This window comes from Martes martes (genome assembly GCF_963455335.1).
Source record: "Martes martes genome assembly, chromosome: 18".
Taxonomy (NCBI): Eukaryota; Metazoa; Chordata; class Mammalia; order Carnivora; family Mustelidae; genus Martes; species Martes martes.
This window is the reverse complement of record NC_137906.1, coordinates 25,255,180-25,271,791: the sequence shown is the minus strand read 5'-3', so window position 1 is coordinate 25,271,791 and position 16,612 is coordinate 25,255,180. Positions and strand designations below refer to the sequence as shown.

Genomic DNA, 16,612 nt, shown 5'->3' with positions numbered 1-16,612 from the left:
TGTCACTATGACTGATGTCAAAGAAGTTACTGACTGTCTTCTCCTCTGGGATTTTAATGGTTTCCTGTTCCATGTGTAGGTCTTTAATCCATTTTGAATCTTTGTCTGTGGTATCAGAAGGTGGTCCAGTTTCATTCTTTTGCATGTTGCTGTCCGGTTTCCCCAACACCATTTGTGAAGAGACTATTTCCATTGCATGTTCTTTCCTTTTTTGTAGAATATTAATTGACCATATAGTTGTGGTTGATTTCTGGATTTTCTGTTCTATTCTGTTGCTCACTGTGTCTGTTTTTGTGCCAGTACCATACTGTTTCGATTACTACAGCTTTGTAGTATAACTTGAAATCTGGAATTGTGATACCTCTAGTTTTTTTCTTTTCAAGACTACTTTGGTTTTTCAGGGTCTTTTGTGGCTTCATATAAATTCTAGGATTGTTTGTTCTAGTTCTGTGAAAAATGCTGGTGGTATTTTGATGGGAATTTTATTAAATTTGTAGATTGCTCTGGGAGTGTAGACATTTTAACAATATATGTTCTTCTAATCTGTGAGCATGGAATTTCTTTCCATTTGTGTCATCTTTAGTTTCTTTCATTGATATCTTATAGTTTCAGAGTATGGGTCTGTCAGTCTTCAGTTAAGTTTATTACTAGGGTTTGTTTTTTTCTCCACATCCTTACCAACACCTGTTGTTTATTATGTTTTTGATTTTAGCCATTCTGATAAGTGTGAGGTGATACCTCATTTGATTTGCATTTCCCTGATGATAAGTAATGATGAGCATCTTTTCATGTGTCGTGGCTGTTTGTATGTCTTCTTTGGAGAAATGTCTGTTCATGTCTTCTGCCCATTTTTTAATTGGATATTTTGGCTTTTGGGTGTTAAATTTTATAATTTCTTTATATATTTTGCATACTGTGCTGAATTATGGTTCATGAAGCTCACTTCTAAAACTATCTTGCCCATTATGTTATTTGGATTTTAGTGTTCATAGATGAGGACATTGAGGCACAGAGAGGTCAAGGAGTTTGCTCAAGGTTATATTGCTGGTAAGTGGCAGGAAGAATAAGGATTCAAACTTTGGGAATCAGTCTCAGATTTATCATACCAGGGAAAATTAGCCTCAGAAATGTACAGAGACAGCATGATGGAAGGGGAGGAGCACAGAACAGGGAGCTCCTTCTGTGCAACTTTGTAGAAGCAACTCACCCTCTTTGAGTCTGGCTTTATGATCTGTAAAATTAGGAGGGTTTATATAAATTAGGGAATGACAAACTTTACCTGTAAACAAAACCAGATAACACATATTTTAGGCCTTGCAGCCCTTATTACAGCTATTGGCTCTGTTGTAGGATGAATGCAGCCACAGTACAGAAATGAGTGAGCATGGCTCTATGCCAATAAAGCTTTAGTTATAAAAGTATGAGGCAGCCTGGATTTAGGCCATAGGCTGTAGTTTGCCTCTCCCTGCTTTAATCTGTAATTGAATTAAAGCTTATATACCTTCCTTTAATATTTCTGGAGGTAGAACATAATAAAAAGAAAGGTGGTCTTATTTTTTGTGTTTAAATTTTTAATTATTTCTTGTGTTAGAACCACAGTTGGTAAGTTATCAGGGAGAAGATCTGGACTCAGAATTCTGAGTTGGAATTGTAGCCCTGCAGCTCATTAGATGGATGGTTTGGGTCAGATCACTTGACTATTCTGAGACTTGATCTCTCTGTAAAATGAGGGTGATAATACTTAGCTTATGTAAGTTTTTGTGGGAAATGAGTCAGCTAATATTTATGAATGCATTTTGAAAACTATGAGTTGTTTTTCATGACATTTGATTTGTGTTTACTCTCCTACAGGAGTACCAGCTCATGATAGGACTCAGTAATGCTATGCTCTGGGCTTCCTATTTTGTCTCATTCTTTCTGATGTTTTTAATTATCATCTGTTTACTGTGCGTGATTTTATTTGTCAAGGCAAGTATGTATTTGAATGCAGTATGCTGTATCTAAAGCTCAAGAGGGATAAAATAACTGGGGATGGGCTGAGTGGGTTTTAGGTTACAAAAGAATATATACATTTTTCTTTGAGTCCCCTTGGGAATTCAGAAGCTGCTCAGTTTTATCAGCACACAAACCATAGGCCTAGATGGGCAACCCTTCCCCAAGAAAAGAGTTATTTAGTTAACTTTGCATCTCTCTGAGCAGTGACCTGTTTCACTAGGGCTACTGAAGTGGTAAGGGTATTTTCTTTGGCCTCCCTTGTTTATCTGTGACACCTCTTACAGTAGGACTAAACTGGCATCCCGGTTGTTTTGTTAGATTGCACCTGATGTAGTCATCCAGTACAGTGACCCGTCTCTTGTCTTCGTCTTTTTCCTGTGCTTTGTCATCACCTCTATATCCTTCGGCTTTCTGATTTCCACACTCTTTGATACAGGTGAGTCTAAGACTCCCCCACTTGACAGATTCTCAGCATTTCGGTTGACAAAAGAGGATTTCGTTTGGGAGCTCCTTCCAAACTTCAGCTGCCACCTCATATCCAGCCTCTGCTTATTACACTTTAACAAAAAAGACAGGTATCATATGCATGTAAAATGATTTGAGAGGAAGGACAAAGATCAGGAAAATCAATCCAGCAGAGGATGCCCATAAGAAGAGGATAAAAACCAACGTAAGATTACATGTGACAGTAGGGTATCAACTAAAATAGGGTTATGTGGAAATATTCATTCACTCACCTGCTCTTTTAAGTCTTTGGATCACTCTTCACATGCCAGGAACCATGTCGAGTATGCAAAATGCTCCTGAGAATGACTTCCTGCCCTTTGTGTTCTCACATATGAGAGGGATGTTGTAACTGGATAAATTCAGACTGGGCTAAGTTAGGGAATTTGTACAATTACTTCTCCAGTGGTCATTTTCTGTTATCACTTACTTAAAAAAATAAATATTTCTTCTTTTTCAGACAACAGATATTCACCATTTTCATTTTTATATCTTTCATATATGCTGAATAATTAGAGTATTACTTTCAGTCATTTAAGGTATAAGTACTATAAAACAAATTGCTTTATGGTAAAATTTACATTTCATAGGTATTTTTATTGTTTTCAGCAATAACACTGCTACCAGTTGGTGCATTCTTACAAAATAGAGTCATACCTACCACCTATCATGATGTATAGTAAAACTATGAGTGCAGAGAATCATTGTGTCAAAGTTAGGCTGAAGGTGACTTGCTGAAGAGCAGGTTAAAGTGGACAAATGCCAAGGAACAATTCATTGGCCAAAACAACTATGATACTGATTAAATATTTTTAAAAATCCCTTCTGTTTATAAAATCCACAAATTAGGTGGAAGGTGATGGAAAACCAAAGATAGCTTTTGTGTTGGGATTTTCTCTTGAGCACCAGAGATTTTGGTGTTTTCTTCTGACGGCAATTCAGGAGCTGAGGTAAGTCCGGAGAACCTGCCAAAAGTGGACTATGTAAGGGGACTCCTCAAATAAAGGTAAAACCTCAAAGAGCCACTGTTGCTGTGCAGGTGAATGAGAAACAGAGGTGCCGCACAGACCACAAATTCTTGCCTTGCTTAAATTCACCAAGGTCTTAAGATTGTGGTTTATGTGAGAAGGGCATCAGTGAATGCAGTCAACAGATAAAAATTCCAAGTTTTAATAGCAGATTAGTGAGTTATATAAAGTTTTATATTTTGGAAGTTACAGAAGTGCCTCTTTATCCCTCTTGCAATCTCCTTATATACCTGAAGTTCTTTGGTTGTTTGTTTTTTGTGATTCCAGTTTTAGTTGGCTTTTTGACTAAATGAAACTGCATGTACTATGTAGGGAATGATCTATATATGAAGTAGTATCATTCTGTTATTTTTCTACTGATGCTTTTCCATATCTGTTTTTTTATTATAAGTCCTTTAAGTTTTTTCATGGCATGAAATAGATAACAAATGCAAGAGTGTATATACAGTGTACCTCATAATAAAATGAACACCCAGGTGCTCACCCAAGTACCGAACATACCATATTGAAAAATTGCTAGTATCTAAGGAGCACTTTAGGTGCTCCTTTCTAATAATAACCACTATTCTGACTGACTTTTCTTTACAGCTTTTCCACTTATGTCTATCGCTAGCTAATGTATTGCTAGTTTTATAGTGAAATTATACCATATGATTTGGATACAACATGGTGTTATGATTTAAGTGTTATCTACATAGTTGTGATTTCATTTTTACTGCTGTATAGTGTTCTCTTGTACAGTTATCAGTTTTATACTTCATAGGTATTTGGATTATTTCTAGTTAGTTTTTGTTACGAATAATATTGATGTGAACATTCTTGTATATGTCAGCTGGTAGAGATGTACAAGATTTTTTCTGGGACATGTAATTAGGAGTGAAATTTCTTACTCAGGTAGGGTATGTGAGCATGTTACCTTTCTAGATTGTAGAAAAACTGTTTCCAAAGAGGTTGTACAATTTCAGATTCCTCCTAGCAGTAGGTAAGAATCTCTATTGTTTCTAGCTTTTAAAATTTGTAATATTTTGGGGTGTGAAAGGTGTCTCATTGATGCCGATCATATTTTTAGGTTAATAAGAACCATGTGTGTTTTTCTCTATAAAATGCCTGTTTACATCTTTTGACCACATATTTTTATAGCTTTATAAGTGTGTAATATACATACCATAAAATTCACCCACTGGTAAATTTTTCAAGTTATGCAACCATCACCAAATCTCACTTTAGAAATTTTCCATCACTCCTGAAATTTCCTTTGAGCTCATTTTTGGTCAGTCCTCATTTTTATCTCTCTGGTACAAGGCAACAAGTCAACTGCTTTCTCTCGACATAAATCTGGGTTATCATGCCATTTGGTATATATGGATAAAGTGTGGAGTCTTCTAAAACATTTAGTTTCTTTTACTTAAAATAATTTTGAAATCCATTCATGCTTTGGCATGTATCAGTATTTCCTTTCTGTTAATTGTTGAATAATATTTTCATTATATGGATATACAACATTTTGTTTATACATCCCAGGGTTAAAGGACATTTAAATTGTTCACAGTATTTTTGGCCATTATGAATAACACTGCTATGGCTTTGTGTGGACACAAAGTCTTTGTGTGGACATATGTTTTCACTTCTCCAGGAAATGGAATTGTTGGATTGTGAGATAAATTTATATTTAACTTTTACAGAACATCCTCAAATTTTTCCAGTGTGGCTGTATAATTTTATATGTATCCCCATCAGTCATTTAGGTGTGGGGCTCTAGGACCCCTAGGTTGGGAGTTTGATAATAATCCAATAAGGATTTAAGGTGATTGAGAAGGATCTGTTTCTGTTACACCTGTACTTTAGATGTAGTCCTTCAGTGCACTCAGTAAAAGTTTGAGGTATTAATTATGGCTTCTTTTCTTTAGTATGTCTTAATTTCTGGACGCCTCTCAAACTGTCAGAAACTCTGCTCAGTCCCTCAGACTCTTTTTTTTAAATTATTATTTTATGTCAGTCACCATACTGTATATTATCAGTTTTTGATGTAGTGTTCCATGATTCATTGTTTGCGTGTAACACCCAGTGCTCCATGCAATCCAGGGCCTCCTTAATACACATCACCCGGTTCAAATAGGCAGTAACCTCTTTGACACCAGCCACAGCAACTTCTTTCAAGACACATCTCCGAAGGCAAGGGAAACAAAAGCAAAAATGGGACTTCATTTTGGGACTCTCCTGTGCACAGCAAAGGAAATCATCAACAAGACAAAGAGGCAACCCACAGGATGGGAGAAGATATTTGTAAATGACACTATAGACAAAGGGCTGATATCCAAGATCTGTAAAGAACTTCTCAAACTCAACACCCCAAAACTAAATAATCTAGTTTAAAAAATGGGCAGAAGACATGAGCAGACACTTCTCCAAAGTCCCTCAGGCTCTAAGCCATAGTTTAGATTTTACAAATGCTTCAAGGTGGAAATTAGCACCAAATTTTAGACTGATCGCTCTTGAGTTCTTGTCTTTTACCTTGATTTTGGCCATATAAATTGTCCTTGCTTGGTAGCTTTCTGTCACTCAACATACTTAAAAAGTAATACTTTAACAAATCAATCAACAAACAAACAAACATAAAAAATAATTTGTCTAGATTTTTCTGTTGTCATTGCGAGAGTTGGTCTGAAATAACGCAGTCCCCATAATACAGAGCATCCTAATCCAGATGCTTCTCTGTTACACTTTTTTTCTGTCTTCTTAATGTACTGTTTTATAAAGTATTATAAATAAGTATTCAAAGTAGCATAAACAAGACTGGAAATATATCTAAAACCACTGTCAACTTTTTCAGTTTTCATCTTCCAAAATTCCAAGATAAATGGAAGTAGTGTAGGTGTATTCATACAATGTAGTTAGTGGTAGTGTACATCTCGAGATTGTTAGGCTGAGTAGTCATGAATAAAAATGAAAAAGAATGTTTCTATAAACATAAGGATAAATCCTTTTTTAGATGAGTAAATCACCACAATCATAGCATTAGAAGGAGGATAAATTCCAGGAAAGTTTATTCCTTGTATCATTCATTCATTCATTCATTTGAGCAAAAATATTTACTGAGCACCTGTCTATGTTCAGCGCTGTTCTAGATGCTCATGAGAGAGAGGTGACCAAGACTATTTCCCTTCTTTTGTAGGGTCTACACTTTAGAGCTCTTTTGTAATAAGATGAGATTTCTACATTAAGCTTTTGTAGTTTACTTGAACTGACTCTATATTTTCCTTCTTTCTTTTCAGCTACTCTGGCTGTTTCTGTTGGAGGTTTCCTCTATTTTCTCACCTTCTTTCCATATGTATTCGTGCAGACCATGTATACACAAATGGCCCTCACCGAGAAGCTGGCTTTCTGTCTCCTTTCAAATGTTGCAGTAGCTTTGGGGGTTAATATTATAAGCCAGATGGAAATGAAGCGTGAGTCTTTCCTTTATAAAATTAACTCTGATGATTTGATTCCCAGGAAGAAAAGGCATGTTGTCTGGGGTTGCCAGTGGAGTGGGTGGGACAGTGGGTGAGATGATTGTAATGTTTCTTAAATATTTTTTCTGGATTGTAATTTTTTATCATAAAAATATCTCTGTACTATATGTATGCATGTACCATATATATGTATACCTGTGTACATGAACATGTATATGCAAATATGTATTTATGTATGTATTTACATGTCTTTATATCAGTGGGCTCCTCTTGGCGGGCAGTTTTGCCACCTAGGGGATATTGAGAATTCTGGAGATATATTTGGTGTTTGATTATCATGTCTGGTGAAGGATTGCTGCTGATATCTAGTGTGTAGAAGCCAGAGATGCTACTAAATATCCTACAAAGTACAGGACATTCCCTGAAACAGAAGTATACAGGCTCAAATGTCAGTAGTGCCAAGGATGAGACATCCGGCTAATATCCATATTTTAACATCTGTGAGTTCACACTGTTGGATCCAATTCCTATCTAATATCAAGAGTTCTTCCTAGTTTTTCCCTATCCCATATATATACTTCCCTGTCCAACCATGAGAAATGTTGCCTGCTACCATTATCAGTATAATTACACATTTGTTCAGTTTTGCCCTACTCTGGAAATAGGGAACCACTCATCCATACCACTGTAAACAACAAACATATTAAGTATGGTAATTGTTTGTAATTCTACATTTCTCCTTCAGAATCTCTAGATTCTCTCCAGAATCTTTAGAGTTTTCTATACATAAGCTTAAGTCATCTGTGAGTAAGAGTGGTTTTAGTTCCTCCTACCTAATTTGCCTTATCTCTTTATTTGGCTTAACTTCTATGGATGTAACTTCACATATGTACAGTGTTGAATAGAGGTGGGAGAGTAAACATGTTTATCTTGTTCCTGATCTTTGGAAGAAAGCTTTCTGTCTTTTATCTTTTTTTTTTTTTTTAAAGATTTTTATTTATTTACTTGACAGAGAGAGCTCACAAGTAGGCAGAGAGGCAGGCAGAGAGAGAGAGGTGGAAGCAGGCTCCCTGCTGAGCAGAGAGCCCAATTCGGGGCTAGATCCCAGGACCTTGAGATCATGACCTGAGCTGAAGGCAGAGGCTTAACCCACTGAGCCACCAAGGCGCCCTGTCTTTTACCTTTTATTATTATTTAGTTGTGGGTTTTTCATAGGTGACCTTTATCCAATTAAGAAAATGCTTTCTTTTTCCATTTTTAAATGTTTTATTATTGTTATTATTATGAAAGAGTATTGATATTGTCAGATATTCTTTCTGCATCAATAAGAATGGATACATAACTTTTTTCCCTCCTTTTTTTCCAGCTTTATTGGGGTATGACTCATAAAAAATGTATATACTTAGGTTTTCAGTGCGATTTTTTAAAGGTGTACATGATATATGATGATTTAATATGTAACATATAGACTGTGAAATGACGATCAGAATAAAGTTAACACATCTGTTACTTTAGATACTATTTGTGTGTGTGTGTGTGTGTGTGTGTGTGGTAACAACATTTAAGATCAATTTCTCAGCAAATTTCAAGTATACAAAAATTATTATTAACTATAATTACCATATCGTACATCAGATCCACAGAATTTATTCATCTTATAACTGAAAACTTATACCCTTTGACCAACATCTCACAATTTTGCCCAACCCACAGTCCCAGGAAATCACTCTTTTGCTCTCTGGTTCCATGAACTTTTTAGATAAAATACATAAATGAGATCATACATTATTTGTTTTTCTGTGTCTGGCCAATTTCACTTAGTATAATGTATTCCAAATTCATTCATGTTGTTGCAAATAGCAGGATTTCCTTCCTTGTTATGGTCAAATAATATTCCTCTGTGTGTGTGTGTGTGTGTGTGTACATATATGTATATATACACGTAGTTGACCCTTGAACAATATGGGGGTTAGGGCACTGACTTCCCATGCAGTAGAAAATCTGTATATAACTTCTGACTCCCTAAAAACATAACTACTAATAGTCTAGTGTTGGCTGGAAGTCTTACCAATAACGTAAGCAGTCGCTTAATTCATATTTTGTATGTTATATGTATTATATACTATATTCTTTTAATAAAGTAAGCTAAAAAATGTTATTAAGAAGATCATGAGGAAGACAAAATACATTTACCATATTGTACATATATATTTTTTAAGATTTTTATTTATCTGAGAACACAAGCATGAGAAGGGGCAGAGCCAGGAGAGAGAGGGAGAAAGAATTCCTCAAGCAGACTATGCACTGAGTGTGGAGCCTAACATGGGGCTCGATCTCACAGCCTTGAGATCATGACTTCAGCCTAAACCAAGAGTCAGACACTTAACTGATTGAGCCACGCAGGCACCCCTGTACATATATTTATTGGAAAAAAAGTGTATAAGTAGACCCACAGTTCAAACCCATGTTGTTCATGGGTCAAATGTGTATATATCACATATTTTCTTGGATAATGGAATGGGTATTTTCTTTTTCCATTCATCTGTTGATGGATACTTAGGTTGTTTCCATACCTCGGCTGCTGGAATAATGGTGAAGGGAATTTGGGGGTACAGCTATCTTCAAGATCCTGTTTTCATTTCTCTTTTTTTTCTGTTTTCATTTCTTTTGGATATATGCCTAGGAGAGGGGTTGCTGAATCATATGTTCTAAATTTTTGAGGAACTTCTACTGCTTTCTGTAGTGGCTGTACCAGTTTACAGTCCCATTAACAGTGCATCTGGGTCAAGAAAAGAATATGTAGGAGAGGGATGTTATTTTAACACAAACAGTAAAAGGGACTAAAATGGAAAGTTTGTCTACATTAGAGTTCAGTTCATATATCCTGATATAATTAAATCACATAAGTAGGAATGAATAGTTCTACATATATTTCCATTATTTCCCTGGGGGCTCATTCTAAATGCAAGTGTACATAGTGTAAAAATGTATAGAGGCTGCTTCTCTGGTGTCATTGCCTAGTAAAAAAGTAATAGTAACCACCAACAAAATAGTCTAAATGCTGCCTCCAAAATTAACATTAAAGGGGTTCTCAGGGAAATTATTATGTAGTATATTTGTTTTGTCTTTGACTATATGTTTACCTATCACATTGAAAAGGAGTTCATATACGATACAAAAATTAAAAATAAAAACAGAAAAACTCAAACTACCCTACAACACACAGATATAACAAAGTATACATGGTCAGAGATTCCATAAAGTGTTTAAAGATGCATTTACTTATATTCTATTTTTAGTACCCAAAGTATTTTGAGTGTCCATTTTTTAGTATATGTATTTTAATCTATATATGGAGTATAGTAGTAACAAATCCTATATTAAGTTCAATTCAAATTGGATTTTGCAAGTTAGTAACTTAAGTGCTTTGACAAAGTTATAGAAAGTACATTTTCTTATTTTCTATTTTCAAACAGTGTATAATTTTTTGGTGTTTATACCTTTTAAAAATTAAAGTCAACCAAATATTAAGCAATATGTACCCTAAAAGTTTAGGTGGTAGTTTGTATTTTAAAAGAAGCAATTTCCTTATGATTTGCCTCAAGTAAGTAGCATTAATAATAAAAACTGAGAAAAGCACATTGAAAATACTGATTTAATTTGGCAGCAAATGGTTATTCTTTGGAGACTAATGAAGGTAGACATGACCCATCAAGATGAAGTGGGCTCTTTCAAATACTCAGTAGTCTACATAAAATTTTAAAAAATATTTTTAAAGAAGCATCTGTAGCTACTAACAAGGCAATGCCATGTTTATAATAACTTGAAGCAAAACAAATGCTCATAGAGAAAAAAGCTGTGTTTTAATATTATCTAAATACACATTTAGTTAATAGCCCAGTAACATTTTCCTTTCAGTGCAATACTCTTTCCGTATAAGGCAGTTCCTGGAAGCCAGACAGATTAGATAATGAAGGAGTTAAGTTAGGGAGTAATTGCTTGCAGGTTTTGTTTTGTTTTGTTTTGTTTTTCCAAGATTTTATTTATTTGTCAGCAAGAGAGGGAGAGCGCAAGTAGGGAGAGCTGCAGGCAGAGGGAGAAGCAGGCCCCCCGCTGAGCGGGGAGCCTGCATCTAGGGCTCAATCCCAGGATCATGATCCCAAGGATCATGACCTGAGCCAAAGGCAGACGCTTAGCAACTGAGCCACGCAGGTGCACCTACTTGCAGTTTAAATAGCAACTTTTTGCTTTCCACTCAGTGTGCTAATAGTTGTGCCTAACAAAAAAAGCAATTCTTAAAAGGTACCATTTCTGATTTCTTCATTATATGTAATCTTTGTATATGAATCATGGGAAACTACAAAATTAGCAAATGTCTTGAGATCCTTATATACAACACACATTATCCCTAATTTCAAATTCATGTATTTGTGTAGCCCTCAACCTTTACAAAGAAAAGTGTCTCCAAAGATAGTCTTATACACAAGGAAACTGATCCTTTTTCACTTTGTACCCACCTCACACCCTGATTTTAATTGTCTTGGTCATGGACCTTTCCAAGAAGAGATTTTATATTTCAGTCCCATAGTTGGTTATCAGGAAACCCTCCTTTCCTCTCTTGAAGGAGTTAGGTCCTATTGATGTTGGTGTATCCCCTCTAATATTTTCACAGTTTCAGGAAGCATGTCCTCTGGTTCTCTGTCTTCACCTTCATTTAAAGCTGCTGCCACTTATGGGTTTGGGGAGCAAGAATTGGAAGTTTCTTTAATTTGGGTGTACTTGATCCAAGTTGGATGAATAAGGGGAATTCTTTCTCTGTCGTCTGACCCCACACCCAAACTTGGAGGTCTGCAGCTTCTCATTCAGCTGGTCACTTCTCAGCACTGTTACTGGAACTTTCCCCTGTTACTCCATAGGCTGCAGTTAGATGTGGCTTCTTTCACTTCTCTCTCTTACCTTCCTGTCCATCATTGTCGCTGCCTCATCCTCTCCTGTAGCTTTTACACCAAGGACTCTGGCATTTCTTTTTTATTCTTTCTTAGAATTTCCATCTCTCTGCACACATTATCCATCTGGTCTTGCATGTTGTATATTTCTTCCATTAAAGCACTTACCGTGGGGCGCCTGGGTGGCTCATTCGTTAAGCATCTGCCTTCAGCTCAGGTCATGATCTCAGAGTCCTAGGATGGAGACCCACATCGGGCTCTCTGCTTGACAGGAAGCCTGCTTCTCCCTCCCACTCCCCTTGCTTGTATTCCCTCTCTCGCTGTATCTCTCCCTATCAAATAAATAAATAAAATTTTTAAAAAAAAACAAAGCACTTACCATGTTAATCACAGTTTTTTAAAATTCCTGGTCTGATAATCCTAACATCTTTGTTATATCAAGGTCTAATTCAGATGCTTGTTCACTCTCTTCAAACTGTGTTCTTTGCCCTTCAGTATGCCTGGCAATTTTTTGTTGTAAGATGGCTAAGAGGGGCACCTGGGTACTCAGTCGGACACTTAAGTGTCCGACTCTTGATTGCAGCTCAGGTCATGATCTTGGGATCCTGAGACTGAGACCCCCGTCAGGCTCTGTGCTTAGCAGGGAGTCTGCTTGGGATTCTTTCTCTCCCTCTCCCCTTCCCACTTTTGTTCTTTCTCTCTCTCTCTCAAATTAAATAAATCAAATCAAATCAAATCAAATCTTAACATAAAAAATAATGAAAATAAAGCAAATCTCTTATAAGCAGTAAAAAAAAAAAAAATGGCTATGGAGTACGGGGTAAAAGGAACCACACAGTAAATAGGCCTTTAGTGATGTAGAGGTAAGGTGTGTAGCCCTATGACTCGGCCTCAGTCACTTGGTAAGTTTGTACCCTTGGACTATGAACTCCATAAGTGCTTCTCAGTTTTTTGCCCTGCTTCGATGGGGCAGGATGGCTCGAGGGGACTAGAGTTAGGTATTTCCCTTCCCCTGGGTGAGTTAGGCTCTGGTAAGATAGTTTCTTATGAAGAAAGGACTGATTAGGAGTGAAATGCACAAGCACATTTCCAAATGGCTCTTTCCCTCTCCCTCCCAGGAGTGTGAGGGGATTTTTCTCTGATATTCACTGTAAGGAACTGGCAGGGCTCCCAAAGGTAGAACTCGCAAAAGCCTCAATGACTTGATCCCCTGGGATATTTAATCCTCAGACTTGTTTACCCTGGGTTTGGCAATTCATCAGTTATAGTTTAGGTTTTCCTACCCCAGTTCTCGTTCCCTTGGAGGTTTTTGCTCGAAGTTTGTTTCATTAAATTCTCTGTGCCTGCCTGTCTGTCTCTCCAGTTGTGGGGGCAGTGGTTTGCCCTGTGACCTCATGTCTCTAATAGATCTAAGAAGAATTTCAGTTTACCTTTTACTTCTTGTCAGGATGGAGTGGTGATTCCTGCATTCCTTACAGGCCAGACTTGAAACTAGAAGCCAAACCTTGTTTTTATATTTATGAATGTATTTCCAAATGTATATATCTTGCTGGTTTTTTCGGTGGAGATTCACATGAAAGAGAATGGAGGAATAGGGCTGCCATCACAACCAGTAGGTCTGTTTATGGCTTTAAAGCTTACTTTATGGACTTTTTGTGACTATTTTTGTTTCAGTCACTACTAACTTTTAGTTGAGTTTGGCTGTAGAAAGAGGCAAATTGTTTCATTACTTACTTTACTATCCTCTTGGACAGCCTGAATTTCAAAGTATCAGTGAATAGCAAATAGTTCCTGTCTCCAGAGAATACCAGTACTTTCTTATTATTTAATGATGAAGTAGCTGGATAAGTTTGTTCTAGTCACAGTTGGGCACCTCAAGTAACTGTCTACTATTATTTTTCAGAATATGGTGTCCAGTGGGATAACATCCAGTCACCAGTGAGCCCAGATGATGATCTTAGTTTTGTTCATATTATGGGAATGCTTTTACTTGATGCTTCCTTGTTTGGCCTTATGGCCTGGTATATGGATGCTGTCTTTCCAGGGAGGTATGGTGTGCCCAAGCCATGGTATTTCTTTGTGCAGGTAAGTTCTAATGATTCTGTCATTGAGAGAAACCCCAGTTCTTATGTATTTAGTTTGTTAAACAGTGAACGTTATTACCTTAGATACCCTCTCTGTGGTTCTCCAGTCTTATGATACTAATACAGTTTTTATTCTTTCTGAACTAAAGCCATTACAAGTTAACTTTGTGACATGTATAGTAGAATCAAATAGCTTTCTACAGGAAAAAAAAATCACCTGTGGGAATGAATATGTGGTGGTGCCCTTAGATCCTAGTGAGGACGAAATGAATTGTATCTCGTATCTGGTTTATCAGCACTTGCTTTTGTCTACTATTAGCCCAAATTACTTAGAATCAAAGCCACAGCGAAGTGGGAAGCATCTCTATCTTAGTCTATTTTCAGTCTACTTCTTTATGTTCTGTGGTTCAAAGTGAGTGGTTCCCAAACTCTTTAGTCTCAGAAATCCTAATACTCCTAAAAATTATTGAGCACCCCAAAGAGCTGTGATTAATATGGGTTTTATCTATCAATATTAACCATATTTAGAAATTGAAAGAAATTTAAAAATTATTTGTCAACTTATTTAAATATATTACTAATAAACTCATTGCATGTTGAGGTCAGCATTTTGGGGATAAATAGCTTTTTTTCAAAATTTAAAAATATTTGAAGAGTGGCCTGTTTTATAATTTTTTTCAAATATTTTTTATATTTACATAATAAAATAACTAGATTCTCATTGGAGAGTGTATTTCTGCATTTAATCTTTTGCATTATGTTTTTTTGCATAAAATACATGGAGAAAATACAGCCTCACGCAGATACGTAGTTGAAAAATGAGGAGTATATCAGTAGCCTTTTAAACAAATTTGGGTATTTAGTGTGTCACGATTAATGATAATTTTCTAGCAAGTAGTTGAAGTTTGGAATCTGAAAACACATTAACAAGCATTTCTTACTCTGTTTCATAATAATATTCATTGGTGTATCTTGTGATCTGATAGATCTTTAACCATGCATAAATTTGTAACATTGTATTTTGGTTATTTGAAAAATATTGGTTCATCAGTACAAACCTTCCAAGTGATGACACATTTCATCATACATTATCAAAGCATCATCTATTAATGTCAACATGGTGTTGTTACGATAGTTTTTAAGAATTGTAAATTTGTCACACAAGAGTAGATATCAGTTTTTCAAAATTCTAGTTTTCACTTGAAAGTTACAGTTTTATCATTAGCAGCAAGTATTGTCAGTTCTTTTCTTTTAAGTAATAATATTTCTCCATTAATTTTCTTTTTTTCATGGGTAAAGCAATTGAAGTTTAAGTGAAGATACAGTAAAAGCTCTTAAGAGAGAGGTCCTGACAGGATTGCCAACAAGGGCCTTTACAGTTGGTCTTTTACAGAAAGCTAACCAGGGAACTTAAATCCTTTCAACACCTTCAATGGCTTCCTTCCTTTTTAGGGTCTTCATTAATTTTCAAGAAAGTGTCTGCTAGATATCTAAGTCTAAAGAACCATAATTTTTGTATCTGTCATTCTTTCAGAAAAAAACTGGTTTCCATGAAAAAACTGGCAAGTTCACAACTCAAATGACACAAGTAATTTTTCTCAGAGCTTCCATTATATTTTCATTTGCTATAGAAATGCTTTATTCATATTTCCCATTTCATCACACAGAATATTTAAAATATCATATTCAAGGAATGATACTTAATAACTAATTTTTACTTTTTCATAAAAGACAAGTGAAATAAATTGATTGATTTATTACTGTGTCTAGTGTTGAAGAAGATGGTGATTGCTTAGTACAGTTTTATGCTACTGATTTGATTAGCATTAAAGCACCAGGCATTTTACGCAACATTTTTTTTATACTACCAATGAAGATATCAATGCAATAGAAAGATGAATAATGTATTTTTAAAAGTATTTTTATGAAAAAGAATTTTGAATTCACGGACTCATGAAAATGTATTAGGAATCTCCAGGTATCTATCTGTGTACTGCATGTCCAGATAAAGACACTTGACTTAGAGTGATAGAATGCTTTTCACTGAACCATTTTTAAGTAGATTTTATTTTGTTTTTCTTCTTGGACAGTGAGCTTTTAAATAACAGGTTTTGTGCTTACTGTGTAGAAGTTCACATTCTAGGTAGTTTGCTTTCAATTTTGTTTCAATGTATGTGGGTCAACCCATTTTAAAACCAACATGAAATGAGCCAACGTGTTAAGAGCATTTCATTTTTCACTGACATCCTGATGACTATGGTTTTGGTCTTTTCTTAGAAATCCTACTGGTTTGGTAAAGCTTTAAGCATTAAGTATAAAGAAGATAAACAAATTATTGACACAATTAGAAGTGATTATTTTGAAGAAGAGCCTGTTGATTTGGTGGCTGGTATTAGGATCCAACATCTATACAAGGTACTGTTTTCTAAGTCTCTTTTCCCCAGTGCACGGAAAGTTAGTTGATGGTGTATAGTAAATATTTTCACTGGCCATGGCCCTACCCCCCCACCATAAGATGTTAATAAAAGTTGTATTCAGCACATTAATTATTTGACAAAATAAAAATGAAAGATGTGCAAATAAAGTAGAAATCCATATATTTC

At 35.7% G+C, this 16,612-nt stretch overlaps 1 protein-coding gene across 1 annotated transcript in view; it reads left to right on the top strand.

The window, feature by feature from the left end:
• LOC308359786 (phospholipid-transporting ATPase ABCA3-like) overlaps positions 1 to 16,612 on the top strand; it is a gene marked incomplete at both ends in the record, with an annotated part of 123,988 nt that overhangs the window by 28,516 nt on the left and 78,860 nt on the right. The window contains 9 exon segments of the mRNA XM_080831102.1: positions 1,852 to 1,968; positions 2,314 to 2,431; positions 3,109 to 3,145; positions 3,147 to 3,195; positions 3,198 to 3,215; positions 3,219 to 3,225; positions 6,800 to 6,973; positions 13,829 to 14,010; positions 16,287 to 16,424. Of these exon segments, the coding sequence (XP_080687228.1) occupies positions 1,852 to 1,968; positions 2,314 to 2,431; positions 3,109 to 3,145; positions 3,147 to 3,195; positions 3,198 to 3,215; positions 3,219 to 3,225; positions 6,800 to 6,973; positions 13,829 to 14,010; positions 16,287 to 16,424 (840 nt within the window).